Raw genomic sequence first — 25,040 nt, forward strand, 5'->3', positions numbered from 1 at the left:
AGGATCTCACATGCTGCGGAGCAACTAGACCAGTGAGCCACAGCTACTGAGCGTGCGCGTCTGGAGGCTGTAGTCCGCAACGGGGGACCGTGACAGTGAGAGGCCTGTGCACCGCAATGAAGAGTGGACCCTGCTTGCCGCAACTAGAGAAAGCCCTCGCACAGAAACGAAGACCCAACACAGCCAAAAATAAAAAAAAAAGTGCTCCAAGAATATAAAGGAGTTATATATATATATATATATATATATAAGAGATATATATATATATATATATATATATATTTTAAAAAATATGAATGATGCCAACTAAAATCTTTAACATGGATTCTAAGGACATTCCCAAGGTTTGTTTTTGTCCTAAAACAATACTAAGTTTGCAATTTCACACTTGAAAAGTCAGCTTGTACTCTAAAAATCAATTACTCAACTTTTAACTAAAAGCCCATATCCTACACACAGTAACCTGGAGGCAGTGTACTACGATGGTTAAGAGCATGGTGCTTCAAACTACCTGAGATCACATTCTACCTTTGTACATTTACTGGTCAGTTACCTACCTGTGTGCCTCAGTTTTCTCATCAGTAAGGTGGTAACAGTTTCTGCCTCTCAGGGCCCTGTCAGGTTTAAACAAATTACTGTGCATGAAGTGCATGGAACAGTGATTGGCAGGTGATGGCTAATGTTTACTTAACATATTCTTTTACTAAGTGTTATACCATGGCAGTACAATACTTATATTTATCGTACAATCAGTATAACTCCTTGTTTGAAGGAAAAAAACGTAAGTAGCAATTAAACAAAAAAAGCTTTTTCTCAGTAAAATTTTCAATATTATCTCTAGTCTTGAATATAAGAAATATAACTGCAAAGTGGTCAAACACTTCTGGTTTACATATACAGGAAAACACAGATAAGATTACCAAGGATTCATTTTTTTAAACACCTAAACGAATATACTTTGCCCTCTGCCTGTTATGCTAGAATTTGCAAAATCACCAAAGTACATGAAAATGTGAGACTATTCCTTGGCACTAAACCCATTCGTGTCATGAGGGCAAGAGACATGAGACTGAAGACACGTGTGTGTCTGCTAGATAATTTACTGCCTTTGCCACTGTAAAAAAAAAAAGATACACCTTGTACTCTATCTTAGAAAGAATATTAATGCCATTAAAAAACAAGTTTACACGCTTTTCCCCCTTTCTGGACTGTCCACTTCTGAGAACACGAAACAGGTGATATTTATCTTTGAATCCCCAGTGGCTGGTATAATTCGACCACATTACTTGAATTTTGGAGATTTTTTTTTTTTTTTTTTTTTTTTTTTGCGGTACGGGGGCCTCTCACTGTTGTGGCCTCTCCTGTTGAAAAGCACAGGCTCCAGACGCGCAGGCCCAGCGGCCATGGCTCACGGGCCCAGCCGCTCCACGGCATGTGGAATCACCCCAGACCAGGGCACGAACCCGCGTCCCCCGCACTGGCAGGCGGACCCCCAACCACTGCGCCACCAGGGAAGCCCTGAATTTTGGAGATTTTATCCTGCACCAAGGCCACAGGACAGGGGGACACACTGACACTTACGGAGCACTACTGTAGGTCAGGCACTATCCTCAGGGTCTTGTGTAGATTTATATATATAGTCTTTTCAATACCTCTTTGAAAGAGGTGTTATGTACCACTCAGAATTTTAAAACCTTTACTCTTTATTCATATTGGGAATCAACAACATTCTACAATAATACTATGATTAAAAAAAGGTTAAGTCCTCTTTACATTTCTGCTCTAGTAATACTCTAAAACACCAGAGTAGGTACAAGACAAGGCAGACTTCGGAAAAGAATTTCATACAAAGTATTCTATTGAGTTCTATGAGTCAGGGTCCTGACAAGAAAATGCATTCACCTCAAACGATTTACAAAGAGACTTTTCACAAAGGAACTGTTACTAAACAGAATTAAGGGGAGCAAGATCAGGGTAATACAAGTGATTGTATTTGGCATGAGTCACAGCAGCCGCCAGCCCCACCCATAAGGCTGAGTGAAAGTGGGAACAGAAATGTCAGAAATGTTACCAAAATGCAGTAAGAGCTGAGTCATGAAAAGAGGGCTTGCCCAGAGAGCTATACTGGTAGGTCTCCCAGGGATGCAGCCAATTCCAGAGACAAAGAGCAAAACCAGGAAGAAAATACCAATTCCCTCTCCCCAAATCCTACCAGAGCCTCCTGAATTAAACCACAGGAAACCAGTCCACAGGGAGCTGTGAGGCAGTTAGCAAGGATAAGTCCCATGGCCTCCAAGCAGGCAAAGAATGGATTCTGACTTGAGGAGAGTAAAAGAAAAACCAGCACACATATTATCCTTCTTCAAAGAAAAACAGAAGGCTACTAAAATGGATTTAAAAATTCTAAGCACTTAGACAATTTCTACAGTTAACTGTTAACGTACATTATAAAAATCTCCATTTCTATGTCACAAAAGCCTTGCAAAAATAAAAACTTACTGCTTACATAACTGTTTCTGAGTTTAAAAAAACTCCATCTTAAAACTCTTACAGGAATTAGAGGGCCCTCGGTTGGTACTTTACCTCTGATATGGAAAAAACTTTGTAACTTGTGAACTCGGGATATTCTAGGCCTATGATGAAAAGATCTATAAAGGCTTCAAAGGATATGAATTCAGAGGAAAAGAAGCATGGGTGTATTCTTGGATATACAATTAAGCTCCCACATTTCTACCTCTTTTTAGATTAACTTTAATATTTACTGGTGTATCCTTTTTAAGACCTTTGGAGAATATGAGCCCAAATACACTTTAGATTAAAATCCTACTCCAAGCTACCTGGTCCCTCAGGATAAATGTTTAAACCCACTTACCTCTCCCACTGAAACCTCTGCACATTTTCTAGATCATGATATGCTCAACTGTTCCACCTACCTTAGTTGTGGGCTGAACACTGATGTTATGATGTGTGATAAAGTACTTTAAAAAATTACATAGCAAACATACTGCTATGTTTCTAAAAGTGAAAAAAGTAAAAATCTGTATAATTCTCTGATGATCTCAGAAGTTTCTCCTTTATGTGAACGTTGGAGGATATAAGCTATTATCACAACAAAAAGCAAATTTTTCCAGTTTTCATAGCTTATACAAAGTAGTATTAAAATGCTGAGACACACTTCTGGACAAAAACGGAACAGGCTGGTTTATCAGTGTTTCTTTGAAAACACTTTCACTCCTCTGTGCAAATAAAATCTCTCTCCATGATGCTAGCAGAGATACTCAGTAAAAACTACTGCTGGGTTTTTGTTTAATTTCTTGTGCATTCTGCTGTATACTGACAACTCAATAACCTCCAAATCTAAATTCACATTTAAACCATCAAACTCAGCAATACTTACACTCTATCTAGGATCCATTTGCCAAAAACAAAAACAAGAAACGCTAACAAAACAACAAACAACAATGCTTACTATATCCATACCCTATAAAAAGAGGTGCCTGAAGCAGCTTGTAGCTACCAACATTTAAAGTATCTTTCACCTTGAAGTAACAGAAGCCACCATAAATTTTTTCCTATGTAAGAGACAGTACTTAAGACTACAGAAAAGTAGAAAAGTACTAAAGTATATGGTACTTTCACAAAACAAAATGGTTAATAAATGTTATGTATGATTGAGAATCAAAAGATTAATGTAAGTTTATCACATCTCACTTGGACTTACATTAATCAGGATAATTTTTTTCGAAAATGTGTAACATCAATCATTAGTTAAGCTGGAAACTCTACACTGAAACTATAATCATTCACTCCCATTAAGCAGTTAAAACGGGATACAAATCACTAAAGTCAGGTAAGAACTAGGTAACTGTTCAAATTTTTATTTTGATGCACAGTATGAGAAATGAACTCTTAAATCAACTGAATTTTATGGAAAATGAAATAGCAAATAAATTAGACCCATGTTAAAATAGAAGGTCAGTTAAATGTCCAAATCTTAAGGATATAACAGCCACAGGTAAACTTCAATTCTATAGTCTTCTTTCAGGAGGTCAAGGTCTTTCAAACACAACTTTACTATGAACTGCTCCAGAGCTCAAGAGCATGTGGGAATGCTTAACAGGGGAGGTGATCAGGGACACGTTTCCTGCAAGAATCATAAAACGTACAGTTAAGAAAACAAAGGCAACGGTGACAATGAAAAGCATGATTGTAACCAAAGGTCTATATTAAATACAAACACAGCTATAATCCTACTTTTACTAAAACCAATTTTAAATGTATAAACAGAATGTTTCTACCTCACAATTAACATCCCTTAATTATTATATTAGTAAGAGGACAGGAAAAATCTGTGGAATGTGAAGGCCTGTAGGTATTCAGCAGTTCTCAGCTTCTCATCCAAACAACCTACTTACCAAATATGTATTCTCCAGAAAATGGTTAATTCATGTTTTTAACCAATACTTTAGTGAATTTTACTAAATTAGTCAAAGATGGTTCTCTCAATCAGAAGTTGTAAAATGACAAGGCTTTGGGGTTTCTACATTAAAACCTCTGGATCACTATTCTAAATGAACAAAAACAAATGCCAATAGATAAGCTGGTGATGGGGTTAGGTAATTCACTAAAGTATGCCAACAGTACCTCTCACATCTGTGATGTTAAAACTTTTATTTTCTGGTGACCATACATAGTGAATCAGGAAGGGGGCGTGGTAGGGATACTAGTGAAATTTTTTACTTAACGACTGTGGAAATACTGCTTCTAGAGGCAAGCACAACACTTGAGAGGCAGAAAAGGCATAAAAACAGATCCAGAGAGTACAGCATACTGGGATCATACAGTATAAACCTTCCAACCTCGGTAGCTGATAGGAGTATGACCCAAGGATGTCAATATAGAAAAAGTTATCAAGCAGCTGTCACAAAGCACTGATCTGAAAAATTAATTCCCTGGAGGTTAATAATGAGTTTGAAAAGAAGTGCATAGCCCAGTACATTTGGGAAGGCTGAGTTAAACAAAATTACTCATGTCTCTTTACTGCAAATTACGCAAATTTCTAATATATTTAAAAGAGACACTTAAACTTTGAAAACAAGTGATATCAGATCAAACGAGGTACTATAGTTTATATTTCGAATGTGGCTGAAGGTACTAAGGTATAACAAAGATTTCTGAGGGTGGGTGCAGCTATGCGACCTTGCTCCCAAGTCAGAAAATTTTACTTATAGAACTCAGTTTCCTTTTGCTATCATTCTGCTAGAAGACATCAGACACTGTATTTAACCACCTTTGGCGGCACTGCTTCCAGGAAAACTGTGTCAACTTTTCCTTCTCTCACTATTTTTCCATTTCAAAGTATGAGTGCTCCTTATTATCCTATCCTCCCAATACCAGGAGCAGAGAATCTAGATTTTTCAGCCCAGTCCTTTCCACTCACTACAGATTTGAATAGCGTTTCAGCCTTTCTCTCCACATCCAAATCATTATTTTCTACTCTTTCCTTCCTTTAATAGTAAGATAGTTGCCATTCATAGAAGAGAGCCAATGAAAGGAGTGCTGCAGGATTCTGCACAAAGAACTTAGTCCACTTAGGGCATACTTTCCTAATAACATTGCTACTTCCCTCCTGTCCTCCTCTGTTCTCCAGATCCAGCAGCTGCTGGTGGACTGCACCCCTCTTCTGCATCGATCATTCCTCTCTATGAAACTGCTCCCACTTACACACACTGAATTGTCACAGTAATGACCCATACCTCCTCTAGCTACTATCCCACTTCTCGACTCCCATTCACAATACACTCCCCGAAGAAGCAGTCTACGTACATTTCCTCCAACTCCTCTTTTCCCAGCCTCTATCGAATTTACTTCAGACTTCTGCCCCATCTATTCCACTAAAACTGCTCGTTAAGACTACCACCGACCTCTGTTGCTGAATCGAATTTTTAGGATCAATTTTCAGTCCTTATCTTACTCGACCTATTTGCATCATCTTGGCAGTTGACCACTCCTCTTCCCCAAATACTTCCTTAATTTGGCTTCTGGGACACACAGTCCCTTGGTTTTCCTCCTATCTCAGTGGCATCCCGCACCCCCACAACCTTAGCATTTTGTATTATGGGAAATTTCAAAAGTATGTATAAAGTAGAGGTTGTATAATGAATCCTCATGTATCCATCATCCAGTTTAATAATTACCTATACTTCACAATCCTTTTTAGTGACCCTTGATGGTTGCTCTGAATCTTCCCAAACTTATTACTGGAATTCTCAAGCACTCAGTCTTAAAAAAGAACCCTTTCCCTTCTTTAGCTACATTCACTCTCTTGGGGACTCAATCAGTCTCATGGCCTTATATAACACGTACAACTCCTAAATTTATAACTACAGCTCAAACTTCTCCCCTGAACTACAGACTCAACTATCCAACTAACCGCTTTCTCAACAGACATCTCAAATGTCCAAAAACGGAAAACCCCCATCTTCCCTCCCAAAGTCTTCCTCCACCTAAGAGAAACTCTTATTTTTCTCAACAAAAACCTTGAATTACGGGCCCCAGTACTCTTTTTTCTTTTTTTTTTGGTTTGTAACTGTTGTTTTGTTTGCTGGGAATTTCCATGTTTTATTCCTGAACTAAAAATGTTTAATACTGTCATGTTAAAACACAATTCAGGGCTTCCCTGGTGGCGCAGTGGTTGAGAGTCCACCTGCTGATGCAGGGGACACAGGTTCGTGCCCCGGTCCGGGAAGATCCCACATGCCGTGGAGCGGCTAGGCCCGTAGGCCATGGCTGCTGAGCCTGCGCCTCTGGAGCCTGTGCTCCGCAACGGGAGAGGCCATGACAGTGAGAGGCCCGCGCACCCAAAAAAAAAAAAAAAAAACCACAGTTCAGATTTTTCTGATGAAATTTATTTAGAATTGTTCTTTTTTTCTTTCTATCCTTGAAGAAATGGAAGTGTGTTTAACGTATCGGAGAAATGTGGCAATTATTAAGGCACTCTGAATAAAAACCTTATAAGACACTCCCCCCGCCCCAAACACCCTTGAATTATCCAATCCCTTTCATCACAGACCTTATATCCAACCCATCATCAAATTCTGCCGGCTCTACCTTCAAAAATAGATCTATTATCAATCACTTCTCACCACCTTCACCTCTATCTACTGGTCCAAGCCACCATCCCCTTCCCTCTCCCTGAACTTCCACTAACAGGTAAAATAAATGGTTTTTGTAACTACTAATTAGCAATTAGTAGTTAACTTAATTAATTAAAATTATTAACTGAATCTTCAATGTTAAGATTTCTCTTGCCACTTAATCATTTTTGTGTGAATGAGTTTTTAAAAGAATTTTCATCTCAGAAAAGCTGCTGGAGGGACTTCCCTGGCAGTCCAGTGGTTAAGACTCCACGCTTCCACTGCAGGGGGCGAAGCCTCAAGGAACTAAGACCCCGCATGCCACACGGCACAGCCAAAAGAAAAAAGAAAAAACAAATACTGCTGGAATAGGAACATGTAGGGAACTCTGCATATTATGTGCTTAAGAATGTATATATGAAAAAGTGTACCCAGGACAGAAAATGACTGAACCCAACTCATCCTGGTAAACAGACATCAGTTCTTACTACTACATGCCCACCCCCAAGTTCTCTGGTTTCTGACCTTCCCAAGCCTGGCTCTTTATGTGCCCTTTCAATCTTGAGGGCTACCCTGTGTTACCACACCCTTCTCCCCACCTAAGCTTTTCTGGCTTAAATCTAAGAGTTGTGTGATTACATATTTTAAATAACTTGCAAAATACTGTTATCTAAACAAAATGGCTCCACTTCCCATCAACTACAATTATCAAAAATATACCTATTTTTTGTTTCCATGTTAATTTTTCCTAAGAAATGTTCTTTAAAGTGTTATGATACCTTGGTGCTGCCTTGATGATGTTGTCCACACGTAGAATCACCTCTGCTGCTTCAGCTGCACTTAAAAGAACTTGTCGCTTCACTTGGAAACTTTCTGTTATACCCAGCATTGCCATATCTCCAATGGTACCTTCCTTCATATCTGGAAAGTATTTACTGAATAAACAACTAATCTTAACATATCTAATGATGTTACAAAACATATCTAATGTTGTCACAAAATTAATCCTGACTTATAAAAAATAAGATTACAACTAACTACTCAATTTAGCTAGAGCGTTCTCATCAGACTATCACTCAAGGAAAGTCTTTTAGAAAACTGGAAGGTCAACTACTGATCATCTGTATCAATAGAGAGTAACTATGTCAAATAATGAAAAATTTATACACAACACTGTATCACCCATCTTTCTCTATCTACAAATAAAACTGCAGAAAATTTGCTCATCAATGAACACACCATGGATTCTTAAGAACTAGAAGAGAATTTAGAAGTCATCTACTTTTCTTATTAGAATCCCCCTTCATTTTCTGACAGATTATTCCTTAACCTCTCTCTTGTCCAGTGGCAGGACTATCTACCCTCTAAAATTGTTCCTTTTATGTCCTAGACATTTTGCTGGGAAATTTTCCAATCTGAATTAAGTCCTCTTTTTGGCCATTTTTATGTTATGTAACAGAGATCTGAATGTCTCAGAATAGGGCTCCCCTGGTGGCACAGTGCTTGAGAGTCCACCTGCTGATGCCGGGGACACGGGTTCTTGCCCTGGTCCGGGAGGATCCCACATGCCGTGGAGCGGCTGGGCCTGTGAGCCATGGCCGCTCAGCCTGCACGTCTGGAGCCTGTGCTCCGCAACGCGAGAGACCACAGCAGTGAGAGGCCCGCGTACCGCAATAAAAAAAAAAGAATGTCTCAGAATAAGTTTACTGTGAGATTAGGAGTTAATACTGATTTTAAGAGATACAGTACAGTTTACACTCATTTGAGAACGTAAGTACTGTTTTTATATACTTAAATCCTATGGTCGTTACATAACAAACAAGTTAAAAATCTTCTAACTAATGTTACACCCCCCCTTAGGGAATAATAAAATTTTGACAGTGTAGAGATTATGAAGTTAAACGTTTTTCTAGAATGTATAACGGCTATAAAGGCAAGGGTCACAGGAATCTTTTATATGGTTATGAGAATTCATCATTTTTAAAAAATAAAAAAAAATAAAAGAACCTGGTCAAGAGTTACTCTGAACAACTACCACAAGAGCTTCCCTGGTGGCGCAGTGGTGAAGAATCCACCTGCCAACGCAGGGGACACGGGTTCAAGCCCTGGTCCGGGAAGATCCCACATGTCACGGAGCAACTAAGCCCATGTGCCGTAACTACTGAGCCCATGTACCTAAGCCTGTGCTCTGCAACAAGAGAAGCCTGTGCACATCAACAAAAGGTAGCCCTCACTTGCTGCAACTAGAGTAAGCCCACGCACAGCAACATAGACCCAACGCAGCCAAAAAAAAAAAAAAAAAAGACCACATGGTCCCAATTAATTTCTTACCCAGTCCAGCAGTTGTATTGCCTTCACTATGGGCTGCTCGAAGCTGTGCCACCAGATCTGCACTGTCATAGCCTGCATTATCAGCTATGATAGTTGGCAACTGTGAAGTGAAGAAGACATGGTAACTATTCTACTAAAAGAAAGTTAATTTACTAACTATAAGAAAAGCTTTCTAAAATTATACATTTAGAGACAACGTAAAACCTGCTTCCTTTTAATTACTGCTCATAAAGAGGATAAACTCCAAAATCAAATTTAGGCAGTGTGAACCAATTCTTAAAGCCAAGAAATTTAAGTATTTTCTGCCCAAGAGAGAAGAATGGATTCATTTAAAAACCATCAATACCTACAAAATTTAAATTCAAGACTCTCTTTTTCATTAACTTACCATTCTCAGTGCTTTAGCATAAGACTCCATTGCAACGGCTTCTTTGCCTGGTGTTCTACTTGCAAGCTGTGTTACAGCATGAGCCATCAGCATCTCAGAACAGCCTACAGATTAAAAATCCAAGAACATATCATTATGCTTAGCTGTCTCCCAGACACTAAATTAGACTTCCCTTAAGATATATTAAGCAATAACCATTAAGTGCGAAAACAATATGAAGTTCCTATAAGAAACATTAAAGCCAAAGCCACTACTACACTTCAAGAAATAAAATATGTTCAATATTTTTCAAATGCTTACCTCCTCCATAAACTGTTCTAGAATCTTTCACAGTTTGGGCAAGAACACAAAGAGCATCATGCAAAGATCTTTCTGCTTCATCTAAAATTTGTTGAGTGGCACCACGCAGAACAATGGTGCAAGCCTCACCTAAAGTTAAAAAAATAATAATATTATGTCACAGTGAACACTTAGTTATAAAACATAAAAGTTTGCCTTCTATTACTTATATAGGTTATACTCGGTTTTGAAAGCTGACATGTCTTCCATTGCTACCTTCTCTTTGCTAGCAATCCACACTCCTAACAGTTCTAAGCTATCTGAAACAACTATATTGAATATGCACTGTTCACAAACACAAAGTTAACATGAGGCTGCCCTCAAGAGATTGAAATTAGAATTTCTCAGGAACTAAGACATACATTCTAGTAACTATAGTAACTAGTAACTGTTTCTTTCACTTCAAAAGAGGCTACTAAAGATTTAGGAACCTAAACCAGGATCTACATAATCCCTCACCAAGGGCTACCCCAGAAAAGTGAATCAGTTTGTCTTCTCCAATCATGACTTCCTCAATAAGTTTGCAACTTCCAAGCTTCACTAGTTCTGGGTGGTCAAAGGTAGATGCAATTTCACCACCTATGAACAAAAATATACATTAATTAAATGCGTAACAGGTTTAAAATTTGTTTTCTAACAAGCAGTAATGAACAGAAAACACAATGTTTAAGTTGACTGCTTACTATACACCAAGCACTCTGAAGCAATTCATACAAACTAATTATTTAATCTACACAACAACCCTAATAAGACAGGCTTCATTTATCACCCCATTTAGAAGTGGTAAACTGAGGCAAAGAAATGTTTAGTTTCTTATCCAAGGTTACATAGTTTGAACAAATATGAAGCTGAAATTCAAATACAAGCAATCTGGCTTCAGACCTATATGGACACACTGTGTAATAATACCACCTCAATTGAGATTCTGACATTTACCTTTAAGCCTGAATTTAAATTCAGATTCTCTTCTGAATTCAATATAGAAGACCAGTACTCTTATGATCCAATATCCCAAAACAAAACGTGAAAATATTTGACTAATCTTATTATATCAACAGATGTACTGACACTAGGAACTGCTTAAAATAGTGAGCACTTGGGCCTAGAAAAAAGGGGAAATGTATACTGAGGATTTCCCAGAGCAAACTTAAGGAGAAGTCAAAAAACTAAATTCAGGCTTCCCTGGTGGCACAATGGTTGAGAGTCTGCCTGCCGATGCAGGGGACACGGGTTCGTGCCCTGGTCCGGGAAGATCCTACATGCCACGGAGCGGCTAGGCCCGTGAGCCATGGCCGCTGGGACATTTTATTCCTTAGGTATTATTTTTATTCCTATTTTCCCTCCATCTTCCATGCTATAAACACTTCCTTTCCTGGTTCTTAATTAAGCAAAAGTTAGGTTTCAATTTTAAAATCCTTTTCTCAGACTTCCCTGGCAGTCCAGTGGTTAAGACTCTGCAATTCCACTGCAGGGGGTATGGGTTCAATCCCTGATCGGGTAACTTATGCCACGCGGCTTGGCCAAAAAATATATAAATAAAATTAAATCCTTTTCTCTAGTTCATTACTCTCTCTTTTAATAGATTCCCTCAATCATCAACCAACCCCTTTCCCTACACCTTACTGATAAATCTGCTGAATAACTGATGCTTTATTTCTATTTTACAATTAATTTATAAAAGGGACTCTGGTCTTCCCAACTCCACTAATTTATACTCATATCTGTATAGTTGAAGCTCTTCTTACTTGTGGTTGGCAAATTCCTGAGACTGCATTGTATCTAGATGTGAGACACGATAGGTGTTCGGGACATCATATCCCCCAAATGAGACCAATTTGGCTTATGAGAATTTTCACTTATCCTACACTCATTCATGTGCATCTGCTTACAAAATATTTCTAGACATTTGCAAGAAGCAATTTCACACATCTTGACAACAGATGTTACTAAGGATGGGAGCCACCATGGAGTCTACTTCACAGCCATACAGTTTGGTGTGCTTGGTGCAGTTAATTTTCTCCTGAGTGTATGTGGCAATTTCATGTTATCAAGTCCTTATGATATCAACTTATCCCATGAATGTGCTGTATCATTCACAGTTCTTATGTCATGTCTTTAATTCTGTTGCATTAAGGGAAGAATTAAGTAAACATGAGCATCATAAGTTTTATTACCTTAAGCATCAAGTATGTAATAACTTTTTTTTTTTTTTTGCGGTACGTGGGCCTCTCACTTTTGTGGCCTCTCCCGTTGCGGAGCACAGGCTCCGGACGCGCAGGCTCAGCGGCCATGGCTCACAGTCCCAGCTGCTCCGCGGCATGTGGGATCTTCCCGGACCGGGGCATGAACCCGTGTCCCCTGCATCGGCAGGCGGACCCTCAACCACTGCGCCACCAGGGAAGCCCCTGTAATAACTTTTAAATCAGGTAAACCCATTTCCAATTAATGAAAGTAAAATGTCTCTTTTTAGGTCAGAACACTATGCTTCTCAAATTATTAAAAATGGCTTAAGAAGTTATTTTGAAATGAGACCAATCCTACCATCTACTTAGTATAATTTAATTTCTTCTAATACACAGAGCAGTTCTGAACTGAATCTGATGTTCCTAGTGGCTTTACATCTAAAACCCCACTCTCCTTAATTCTCACTGCCAGATAGCAAGCCAACTTTCCGGCCTATTCATTCATTTTCAAGCGCCTGAAAGTTAGAGGATAAAGACTGTTATACTTAGTTTTCAAGGGCTGTTTAGAGGTTACTTTAAAAACCATTACTAGAACAAATTTAAGTGAACAACTGCACTCTGTGTCTCTTTGATGTAGACATACCTGTAGACACACTTTCTAGTCTATACTGGGATTATAAAACTCATATACCTCTACTGAAGGATACTGGAGTAAACTACTTTTCATCATACGTTGCTGGAATGTTCCACACTTATTCAACGTTTATTACTTTCATAAATTTAAAAAAATTAACAGAAGTAATGCTTAAGTATTTGACCCACTGTCTGGCATATAGTTAAATGTTCAATAAAGGTTACTATTCCAACTGCACTATCACACAGGGCACAAAGCATTCAACTACTCACTTAGCACTAAAATTAAATGAATAAACTAGGTAAGACTTAAGACTCCTTTTCTTGGGACTTCCCTGGTGGTTCAGTGGTTAAGAATCCGCCTTTCAACACAGGGGACGTGGGCTCGTTCCGTGGTTGGGGAACTAAGATCCCACATGCTGCAGACCAACTAAACTGCACTCCATTAATGAAGAGAAGCCCGCGTGCCACAACAAAGATCCAGCATACTGCAACTAAGACCCGACACAGCCAAAAGAAACAAAAAACAAAAAAAAGACTCCTTTTTTTAAGCTTCAGTTTATTTAGACTACGTTTAGAACAGTGGTCCTGTGGGTTTGTGAGAAAAGACAGTATCTTTAAAACAACACAGGGGCTACCCTGGTGGCACAGTGGTTGAGAGTCCGCCTGCCGATGCAGGGGACACGGGTTCGTGCCCCGGTCCAGGAAGATTCCACATGTCACAGAGTGGCTGGGCCCATGAGCCATGGCCGGTGGGCCTGCACATCTGGAGACTGTGCTCCGCAAAGGGAGAGGCCACAACAGTGAGAGGCCCGCGGACCGAAAAAAAAAAAAGGGAAAAATAAACCTACACCTATGGTGAAGCTGGCATTTAACTTGGTATATTAAAAATAATGTAAAGATATCAAAAAGTATGTCAGATTTCAGATTCTAGGATCCTTAAGGGAATCTCTTTGTCCTCTTAGCAATGAGTTAAATACACTAACACTCAGTAAATCCAAGAGTAATTATTATGTTAGAAATTAATGCCTTTTTCCCATACCTGTGACAAGAGCGAGGCGTTCCACACCTGCAAAATCTGCATGCTCAATAGCCATAACACCAGCAGCACCAAAGAGCTGTTCAGGATAATTATAAATTAATTGCCTATAAATAAAATATAAAAAAATATTGTTCAAAGTGGTTACTTCACAAGATAAAATACATTAGACTAAAAGACATGAAAATATTTTTACCTCACCAGTAATCAAAGAAATGCAAATTAGAACAAGATAACATTTCTTACTTATTATTGTATAATACTTTATAAATTATACTAGTGCATCCATGTTAGTACTGAAAATGGGTATTGTTTTATATATGCCATTGACAGTATAAAATGAACCAATAATTCTGAAAAGCAATTTAGCAGTAGTGCATCAAAACCTGTATCTATGGGCTCCCCTGGTGGCGCAGTGGTTAAGAATCCGCCTGCCAATGCAGGGGACACGGGTTCAAGCCCTGGTCCAGGACGATCCGACATGCCGCAGAACAACTAAGCCCATGTGCCACAACTGGTGAGCCTGTGCTCTAGAGCCCACAAGCCACAACTACTGAAGCCCACACGCCTAGAGCCTGTGCTCCACAACAAGAGAAGCCACCACAATGAGAAGCCCACGCACCGCAACGAAGAGTAGCCCCCGCTCGCCAACTACAGAAAGCCCGCGCACAGCAACAAGACCCAACGCAGCCAAAAATAAATAAATTAAAAAAATAAATTTAGTAAAAAACCAAGACAAAACTCTTATCTATGTTTATATGCTTTGATTCTACTCCTGAGAATCTACAGCAAGAAAATTCAGGTATTAATTAAATGAAGATATATGTAAGAATTTTTATGTAGAAAACTTTCCAATGCCTGTGAAGAGAGTGTTTGTGTAAATCTCAACTTACCAATTATGAAAAATTTGTAATTTTAAGTAAAATATATATACTGTTAGGTTAAAAAAAGCATGTTATAAAAGTTTATACCATATGATCACAACTAAATGAAGAATTGAAACAACATACACACACACCACGAATCAACTTAATAAAAGAATTTCTGGGAGAATTCTGTTCCTTCTTTATACTTTCAAACCTCCCAAAATGAGCAAGTGTTACTCATACAACAGGAGTAAAAAGGACATCTGTTTAAAAGTTTGTAACTTAAAAAAAGCCGAAGAAAAAAATTTCATAACTAGTATAAAGCACGGCTAAGCAAAATGTGCCTTATCAGAATCATAGATCTCATAGAAGTTTAGAAACTAGCTTTTTTTCTTTAATTTATTTATTTATTTTTGGCTGCGTTGGGTCTTGTTGCTGCACGCAGGCTTTCTCTAGTTGCGGCGAGCAGCGGCTACTCTTCATTGCGGTGCACAGGCTTCTCATTGTGGTGGCTTCTTTTGTTGCGGAGCACGGGCTCTAGGCGCATGGGCTCAGTAGTTGTGGGTCATGGGCTCTAGAGCACAGGCTCAGTAGTTGTGCCACACGGGCTTAGCTGGTCCGCCGCATGTGGGATCTTCCCAGACCAGGGCTCGAACCCTTGTTCCCTGCATTGGCAGGCGGATTCCCAACCACTGTACCACCAGGGAAGTCCCTAGTAACTAACTTCTAAAAGCCCACATACATTTGGCTTAAAACAATTATTTTCCATCAAATGGTAAATCTCTCTCAAAGTTAACTACTGCCTTTTCACTGAAATGCCCTGTTTCTCTTGGTATTTTTCTCCATTCAAAATAATCCATAAAAACCTTAGATACTGAATATTAAGAATACATGGGGAAGGTTTATACATATTTTCTTCACACAAATTGAAGATAAGCACTAAAACTCTTAATACTTTTTACCTCTTCATCTTTGTTTTATTCCTACGCTACCATTAGCTTTTTCTTACTTCAAACCCCCATCATTTAATGTGGAATTAAATCTCTCTTCCAAATACAGGTATACTACAGCCCAAACTAATAATGTAACTGCCAAACCAGAAAACTGTTATTGTTGACACAAAAAAGTTTAATAAAGTATATTAACATACATTTTCACGAAAATCATTGTAAGGCAAATGCCTTGCTGTACAATTTTATTTACATTTGGAAAAAAACACTTCCTAAATAACTAAATTCAATATAAAAGAATTTTCCTAAATCTTTGCAGAAAACAATCCTTTCTTGGATTATTATAAATACTGTTAGCACAAGCATACACAGACCTGTTAATAAAGCAATTTATCCCATGCTTAAGAATACGTTCAACTTTCTCCTTCATTTTTTCCTTTTCTGCATGTTCAATTTCGGCAACTTTTGCTGTAGAATCAACTCTTACCCGGGAACCAAATATCTAAGACAAAGGAAATCATGAAAAATAGCGTCACCTTCCTTACTTGCAAGTTTCATAGCATATTTAAACTTTTTAATGTAAATACACCAAAAACTATGTGTGCATGTGTGTATGCATGTGTACAATATAAACATATTTATATATATAAAATCAGAAGCTAAGAAACTATATAAGAATAAATGTACATTCAAATGTATATAAACGCTGTAAGGGTTTTCATTAGTGCAACTGATTACCAGCCCAAGTTTACAGCAGCTAGCAATCAGAATTCCAAGAAATGTAGTTTAACGTACCTTAATTTTGTCTGTATCCATACCAGTATTTGCAATAAGAATTTTAGCATTTTCAATTCGCTTTGGTTGATTTACTCCAATTTTTTTATCCAACAGAAAGCCTACAATATAAGGATAGTATTGTATTAAATATTTCAAGGCTGTGTTAATAAATCTTTTAAGGTAATCTGCTGTATCAAATTACTCTTTTAGAAATGCTATACAGCCCTTACATATAAATTCAATCAAGAATATTTTCAGAATTGTTACTCCTGTGAAACAGAGACAACATGCATTTTTGCAGACTCCAAATCACTAACTGGTAGAGCAGAAACTGTAAAGCACAATTTACCCCATTTTTTCCTTCTCTGTAGAATAGAATGCCTACACTTTCTACCGTTTGTGAATACACTGTGAAGATGCTTTGAAAAATCCACACTCTAAGAACAAAACATACTATTATTAAGGAAATTGCAGCTGCTAACTCATTTATCACTCTTCAAGAACACCAGAAACTATATTCTCAACACCTGCCAACTAATTGGTATGACCTACCCAAACCCTTCCTAGAGAATACATGTAATCCTGGAAAAAGTGCCATTTGACAATAGCTGACTTCTAGTAAAAAAAAAAAACAACTACTCAGAGCTTCCCTAGTGGCGCAGTGGTTGAGAGTCCGCCTGCCGATGCAGGGGACGTGGGTTCGTGCCCCGGTCCGAGAAGATCCCACATGCCGTGGAGCAGCTAGGCCCGTGAGCCATGGCCACTGAGCCCGCGCGTCCGGAGCCTATGCTCCGCAACGGGAGAGGCCACAACAGTGAGAGGCCCGTGTACCACAAAAACAAAACAAAACAAAAAACAAAACAAAAAAACAAAGCCAACTACTTCTCTTTATTAGAGACTAACTTACTTCATGGTATAAAGTAAAACCTAGAGGTTATCAAAAGAAATGCTGGGATAGTTTGAGAAGATCAAGCACACTGTCAATATAACAAATGAATTAAGATGACAAAAATGGTTGCAATATGATTTGTGTCCTTAAAGACAAGTTTTCTGGCTTTGCAAAGTGTCACTAGTCCTGACTAACTAAAAGTGGATTCACTCAGTACTTAGCTTTCAACAACTGGTCAAGGCTTCCTTTCCCGTATTCAATATGTACATACCTTCATCTAAATAGGAATCTACCATACTTCCTCCTAGCTTCTTGATGACATGAATTGCCTCCAGATTACCAGAGCCTTTCAGTCTGAGAACGGCTTCCACAGCTAACTTAGTAAAGTGGTCTTTGTGATGAGTAAGAAGTTTTGAGGATAATGTTGTTCCTGCAATGTTCATTAAATCTTGACGGAATTTAACTTCGTCAGAACTAAAAAGGCAAAACAAAACAAAAAACGAACAAAAAAACTCAGGCTGGTTCTTAAAATGCTTCTCTGAAGTTATCAACCCTGTTTTACTTTTCAAAATTTATCCAGATACTTTTTTGTCAATAGACTTTCACCTCAACCAGTCAGGGCTCTGAGTCCCATGAAAAAAATTAAACCTTATCAGTAATCAAGAAATACAAATTAAAGGATACTATTTTCCCCACCAAGCTGGCAAACTACCGAAAGAGAAACACAAGCAAACAAAAATTTCAAGAACATGGGAAACGAGGCATTGTTATACAGCTAGTGGGACTGTAAATTAATGAATTTTTTCTAGAGCACTACTTGTAAGGTAAATAAAATTGCCTTTAAATACATAAATATCTTTGGACACAGCAATTATACTTACTTTCTAAAGTAACAAGTCTGTCACAACACTATAAAGCTAAAAACTGTCCAAACACAAATCTCCAATTATAGATAGGTGAATTATAGCAGTCACAAAATCAAATGCATACCTCTACTAAAACTAATATTACAGAGAACACTGACACCTCGAAACTTTTCTAGTTATTCAACTAGGTTAAAGAGGCCAAAAAACCCTCTATACAATGATTATACGTGCAAAAAAAACCCTGGAAACCCAAACTTTAACTTTAGTTACTACCTCTGGGGGGTAAGGTGGGGTTTTTCTGGGTTTTATTGAGGCAGGATGAGCCAATAGAATCATGTTTGTGTATGCTTTTCACTGCTCTCTAGACTTCCTGCATTGACTATTTCAAAAAGAACATTTAAACATTAAATGTTTGAAACAGTAGTGTTTTGGTATACCGACCCATGATCGACTGCGGAATTCAACAGAGCCTGTCTTGCCGCCTTTGTGGCTTCTCTCCAACCCGCAATAATGGTCTGTGGATGAATCTTTTTTGCAATTAAAGATTCTGCTTCCTATTAATAAACAGTGGAAGACAACAAGCATGAATACTAAATCTGTAGTAAGAAGTTGATTACTTCTGATACTCAAAACCACAGTAGCAAAAAAACCCCAATAAGACGAAGTTGAAGTTGCTCAGATATTCTTACCCTTAGTAATTCTGCTGCTAAAACAGTAACAGAGGTAGTGCCATCACCAACTTCATCGTCTTGAACCCTTGACATATCTAGGGGGAAAAAAAAGCTAGTTATTAACTCACTTACATTTGATTCTGCTTTTTAAATTACTTCTTGGTAGCTTACCTAATTCTCCAAATATATCCACTACCAATCTAAACTTCACTTATCTAGGTTTCCTCACCTGACAAATTCTTTGAACTTTTCAGCCCGAAATACAGTAGTTTTACCATCAGTAAGTACATGGCACTCCAGAAGACTGTATTTTAAAAAAAATTTTACTGAAGTATAGCTGACTTACAATGCTGTGCTAATTTCTGCTGTACGGCAAAGTGGTTCAGTTGTACACATATATATATTCTTTTTCATATTCTTTTCCATTATGGTTTAACACAGAATACTGAATATAATTCTCTATGCTACACAGTAGGACCTTGTTGTTTATCCATTCTATATATAATAGTTTGCATCTGCTAATCCCAAACTCCCAATCCATCCCTCCCCCTCCACCCTTGGCAACCACAAGTCTGTTCTGTATGTGAGTCTGTTCCTGTTTCATTGATAGGTTCATTTGTGTCATATTTGATTCCACATATAAGTGACAGTATGTGGTATTTGTCTTTCTCTGACTTACTTCACTTTGTACAATAATCTCTAGGTCCATCCATGTTGCTGAAAATGGCCTTATTTCATTCTTTTTTATGGCTGAGAAATATTCCATTGTGTATATATACCACATCGAGAAGCTTGCATTTTAATAACGATAATAATCAATTAAAAAGTAAATAATCAATGAATCGAAAGGACAATCAACACAGCCTATTTAAAATTGTTTGCAAATGTTAACAAAATGTCATCCTCAGACTCACCAACTAAAACTTTAGCAGCTGGATTGTCCACACCAATGTTTTTTAAAATAGTTGCACCATCATTGGTTACCATAAGAGAAGCATCTCGTCCACTGCTTAACAGAATTTTGTCCTAAAAGGAACATATTTGGTTCAAGTTAAGATATAAGTACATCTGGAAGAACGCACAGATTCATCAGTACTCTCATATATTGCTAATGTGTAAATACTCTGGATGGTTATTTGGCAGAATACATTTAAATTTTTTCATTGCATACACTCCCCCCAAAAGCAAACCTTGGTGTCCTAACCTTTGTCTACCCCTAAAGACAGCAGAAGAACAGAGAGAAATGAACAAGGCTGTTCCGATACTGTAATAGCAAAAGCAATGAACGCAAACTAACGGTCCCTCACAATACAGTAATAAATACCAACTATAAAAGAAGCAAGATACAGAATACTATTTGACAGTGAGAGGAGGCAGTATATCTATTTATACTGAAAGGAATTAAAAAAGCCAAGCTACAGAAAAAGTACATACAAATAATATCTATCACATAACAAAACAATGTTATCTATTACAGGGAGAATATATAAAATAATATCTTATAATACATAAAATACCTGTACATCTACATAAAATAAAGACATTGGTTAGATTTATATCCAAATGGTAACAGTGTTTGCCACTGGGGAGGTGAGTGGCACTGGGGATAGTGATCGAAGGGGACTTTAGCCATATGGGTTCTGTTTTGATTTTCAGTAAGGAGTATATATCCATATCTTAACTTTTACAATTAACAGTTAAGTTTTAAAGACAACAAAGCATCCAAAAGAAGTTTTTATATCTCTAATGGCTCTAAAACAACATTAAAAAATTTAAATTGCCTGTTTTTCTTACCATGCCCTTGGGTCCCAACGTGCTCTTTACCAAGTCTCCAATAGCAATGGCACCAACAAAAGAAGACTGGAATAAAAATCAGAGATGGTCAAAATCAACTTCACAGTCTTAAAATTTTTTAAAAACCAAAAAAACGACTGTATCTTTATAAGAATGAGATAAAATCTTACCAGACGAGCTGTCTCTGCTCTCTCTTCATCAGCTCCAGCCTTGAAGATATTAACAGGTGCAAGGGAAAGGGACGCCTAAAAAAGAAAACCAAGACTCAGTTTGAATACCAGTATTCTTTAACACATATACTTTGATGCCTTCCACTAGACTTACAAGTAGATACCTAAGAGAAAATTAATTTACAGCACAGGGTACTTTTTTAAACAAATGAAGCTCTCTATCATCGGAGCATTTCTTTAAAGCGGAAGGAGGGACTTAGGTGACATTGCATTTTGGATCTCTAAGCGTTTCAGGAATAAAAATTCTACCCCAAAGAGATCGACTGTAAGTATGGCCAGACCAAAGATGGCAAAGATGATTTTAAACTAAGGATAAGGCAGGCAGGGGTGGTAGGCCACTCGCGCGACAACGACCGCCAGGAGGACGAGGGGACGCTGCGGCCTCGCTGCCATCTTCGCCCTCTGGCCGCTCCAGGCCCCGCCCCGAGAGGGAGGGGGAAGCCCGTCTCGCCGACCCGCCCGGTGCACTAGAAATTTCTTCGCTTGGGGTGAGCTCCGAGCCTCGAGGTTCTGGGGCTGTGGAGAGGGCGAGTCACAACAAGGTGCTGGCCTTCAGGCCCATGCCTCCCCTGTGGGCCCGGCGCAGGCCACAGGCCGCGACCTGCGCCACGTGCGGCGGGCACGGGGACAGACACAGGGAGCCCGCGGCGCTGGGATACAGATGAGGCAGCAGACGGCGGAGGACGGCCGAGTACGGCCGAGGACGGCGGGCCTACAGGGCCAGACTCACCATGGTTCCGAGGAGTTCAGCACACACGACACCTCCTCACCACCTCGCGCCCCAGGCCTGAGGAAAGAGAGGCCGGAAGTAAGAGAGACCGGAAGTGACGCCACACGCTCTGCCGCAGGGGGCGGAGCCCCGGCCGGCGCGCCGCTCGCCCTGGCACCGCCCTTGGGGGAAGGGAGGGCACAGCGTTTGAGGGGAGCCCCGCGGTTCGGAAAAGCTGCCCGTCCCGCTGGAGGGGCGGGGCCTCGGCTGGCGCTCCGCTCCCGTTGGAGGCACCCGCTGGGGACCAGGAAGGGGAGGGTTGGAGATTTTGCGTGAGGCCCGGAGGTTTGGAGTAGAACTCACCAAGGTGGGAGGGACGCTGCGCTGTGGGTGTTGCCATAGCAACGGAGTTCTTTCCCGCACGTTTAATTTTTTTCTTATATTTAACCTTTAAAAAAGGTTGCTTTAAAGTACTACATGTACAGAATTTAAAGTGTTGTATACTAATGTAATAGAGGTGGGGCAGGCACGTGGCTGTTAGAGAGCCACTGGTAGCAGTCCCGCTCAGCCATTGGTTGACCTCGCAGGGGACCCCACCCCCACCCCTTTCAAGGTCCGCTAGCTTTGCGATTAAAGTCATTATTTCCTGCCCCAACAACTTGCCTCCAGATTTATTGGCCTGTTGTGCAGCAAGCAGCGCGAGCTTGGGCTCAATAACACTAATAATGGAAAACATAATTCACCAACCACATTAATTCCTCTCCTCAGAAGCAACCACTCTCAACTTTTTGAGCTTTTTTTTTTTTTTGCGGTATGTGGGCCTCTCACTGTTGTGGCCTCTCCCATTGCAGAGCACAGGCTCCGGATGCACAGGCTCAGCGGCCATGGCTCACGGGCCCAGCCACTCCGTGGCATGTGGATCTTCCCAGACCGGGGCATGAACCCGTGTCCCCTGCATCGGCAGGCGGACTCTCAACCACTGCACCACCAGGGAAGCCCTTTTAGAGCTTTTTAAAACATTTACCATTATATTCCTAAATAATATTTTATTGCTATTTTAATTTTAAACATTATTTATTAAGATGGAGGAAGACATATTTCTTTTACTGGATTGTAAAACGCTGTTCTCAATTGGGCTGTCCAGGACAAGGTCTTGTGAGCTCTGATGGAGACTTTTACTTTGTCCGGCTTGCTCACTTTCAGGAGGTTTTTTATTTCACTCATTCTCCCCTCCCCCCAACACACAGTTGTAGAGATGACTACTATCCTCTTACATAATGTCCTTGTAAAGAACAAAATCAATCCCAAATATTTCCGTTTGTTAAGAACAGTTTCTACTTTCTCTAAGTTGACCCCTAGGACATTTAAAGCAAAATTTTTGTACTTAAAAAAAATGTTTAGTTTTGCATCTGATACCTTTTTCTTCCTTTGACTAACTGATCTTTTAGCAAGCTCTTGGATTGTGGCAATTGTTAACATTGGTGGGTGTTTTCAATTTTTAAAAAAAATATTTGGCTGCGCCTGGTCTTAGTTGCAGCATGCGGGATCTTCGTTGCCACATGTGGGATCTTTAGTTGGAGCATGCGAACTCTTAGTTGCAGCATGTGGGATCTAGTTCCCTGACCAGGGATCAAACCTGGGCCCCCTGCATTGGGAGGGCAGAGTCCTAGCCACTGGACCACCAGGGAAGTCCTGATATTTTTAATTTTTAATTGTTCTACCCTTCAGATATATGCTAAGAGGGTTAGTTTACACCAGGGATTGACAAACCATGAGGCGCCAAATCCAACCTGCCACCTGATTTTGTATGGCCAGAGAGTTAAGAATGATTTTTATATTTTTAAGTGATTGAAAACATAAAAACTTTTGTGATACATTAAAATTATATGAAATTTATATTTTGACATCCATGAAGCTTGGTTGTAACACAAGCAAACTCATTTTTATACTGGGCAATACAATACAGAGTTATACAATGGAAGAGTTGAGTAGTTGTGACAGACTCTATAGCCCATAAAGCCTAAAATATTTACTATCTGATCCTTTACGGACAAAGTTTGCTGACCCCAGTTTACACTATTTGCAGGGTCCATCATGAAAAGGGGTGTTCAGATTGGACAAATTATTATAAATCTACCAAGAGTTTTGTGTTCTTTGTGGGAAAACTTGCTCTTTTTTCAGGAAAGGTACCTCAACCGGCAGATCTCAAATCGCACAGTGTAATGAGAAGTCACAATAACAAGGCGCTAAGATACCTGCACAATATTGAAAACAGCTGTTTTTATTGTGGGCAAAACCACATGTGGAAATATGTCCTCTGGCAGGCAAGTCTGAGACTATGGGTGATGGAGAAGCCAGCGCCCCCTCCCTGCTGGTCTTTGGAGTGGCGGTGGGGAGAAGCATAGCCAGGGGCTCTTGGATGGGAACTGGGAGGCAGGCTCTGCCACTTGTGGAGCAGAGGCCAGAGACAGCCAGGAGGAGCCCCCTATGAGGGAACTCCCAGCAATCTGTCCTTTCTCTATTGCGTGTGTTTTTGACTTTTCCTCCTTTCCTGTGTCATTTGGTGTCACCCTTGTATGCCAGAGGCTAAACAGCTTCAGGAACCAGACTGCGTGGGCTTGGATTTCAACTCTTCCATATATTAGTTTTGTAATTTGGGGTGGGTTCCATAAGCCTGCCTACTGTGATCTATAGCAATGTGAGAAATAACAAAATGATTTGTCTTAAGCCACCAAGTTTTTAGGTGGCTTGTTGCACAGCAACAGATAACCTAAACACTCCTTTAACAATGCCTTTGAAAAAGCATTTATCCAGTTTTGCTTCCATTTTAGTCTCCCTGCCTTATTAAAATGCCATGTCCTCTATTTTATCCTCCATATTGATTTCAGTCATCTTTATAAAATGTTATTTCTCCAATGTTTAAACCCTTCAAATTGTCTCACCTCATTTTGAGTAAAACAAAAACTCCTTCCCATTCTATACCTATGTGATGTCTCTCTTATCTCCCTTCTCTATCCCCCCAGACTGCCTTTGCATCCTATGCTCCAGGCATATGGAACCTTTGCCACCACTGAACATTGTGATCTTTCTACACCTCTGTGCCTTTGCACATGGTATTTCTTCTCCCTAAGATATCCTCTCCCCTCCTGCCCTCATCAAACACCTCAGGGATTACCTCCTGTAAGCCCTTCTCGAAAATCTCCATTCTCAGGCTGAGTTAGATGCCCTTCCTTTGTATA

General features: G+C 39.5%; 1 protein-coding gene across 1 annotated transcript; it reads right to left on the reverse strand.

Moving 5' to 3' along the window:
• Window positions 1–3,850: 3,850 nt before the first annotated feature.
• Window positions 3,851–21,944, reverse strand: CCT2 (chaperonin containing TCP1 subunit 2). Its single transcript, XM_024736625.1, has 16 exons — window positions 21,823–21,944; window positions 21,033–21,107; window positions 20,863–20,928; window positions 19,983–20,094; window positions 19,087–19,163; window positions 18,839–18,951; window positions 17,803–18,005; window positions 16,661–16,761; window positions 16,240–16,367; window positions 14,053–14,156; window positions 10,654–10,773; window positions 10,156–10,284; window positions 9,856–9,959; window positions 9,468–9,567; window positions 7,916–8,057; window positions 3,851–4,144 (listed from the first exon to the last, which is right to left on the reverse strand). Exons 1-16 carry the CDS (start codon window positions 21,823–21,825, stop codon window positions 4,114–4,116), a joined length of 1,608 nt encoding a protein of 535 aa, XP_024592393.1. The 5' UTR covers window positions 21,826–21,944; the 3' UTR covers window positions 3,851–4,113.
• Between the last annotated feature and the right edge of the window lie 3,096 nt (window positions 21,945–25,040).

Source organism: Neophocaena asiaeorientalis, unplaced genomic scaffold, assembly GCF_003031525.2.
Source record: "Neophocaena asiaeorientalis asiaeorientalis breed wild unplaced genomic scaffold, Neophocaena_asiaeorientalis_V1.1 scaffold134, whole genome shotgun sequence".
NCBI classification, from domain to species: Eukaryota; Metazoa; Chordata; class Mammalia; order Artiodactyla; family Phocoenidae; genus Neophocaena; species Neophocaena asiaeorientalis.

What these genes read in the sequence shown, in the direction of transcription:
- CCT2 (XM_024736625.1), bottom strand. An exon ending in AGCTGCTAAAGTTTTAGTTG is followed by an intron (nt 19,164 to 19,982) that starts GTGAGTCTGAGG and finishes TTTTCCCCCTAG; the next exon opens with ATATGTCAAGGGTTCAAGAC. An exon ending in ACGCCTCGCTCTTGTCACAG is followed by an intron (nt 10,774 to 14,052) that starts GTATGGGAAAAA and finishes TTTTGTTCATAG; the next exon opens with GTGGTGAAATTGCATCTACC.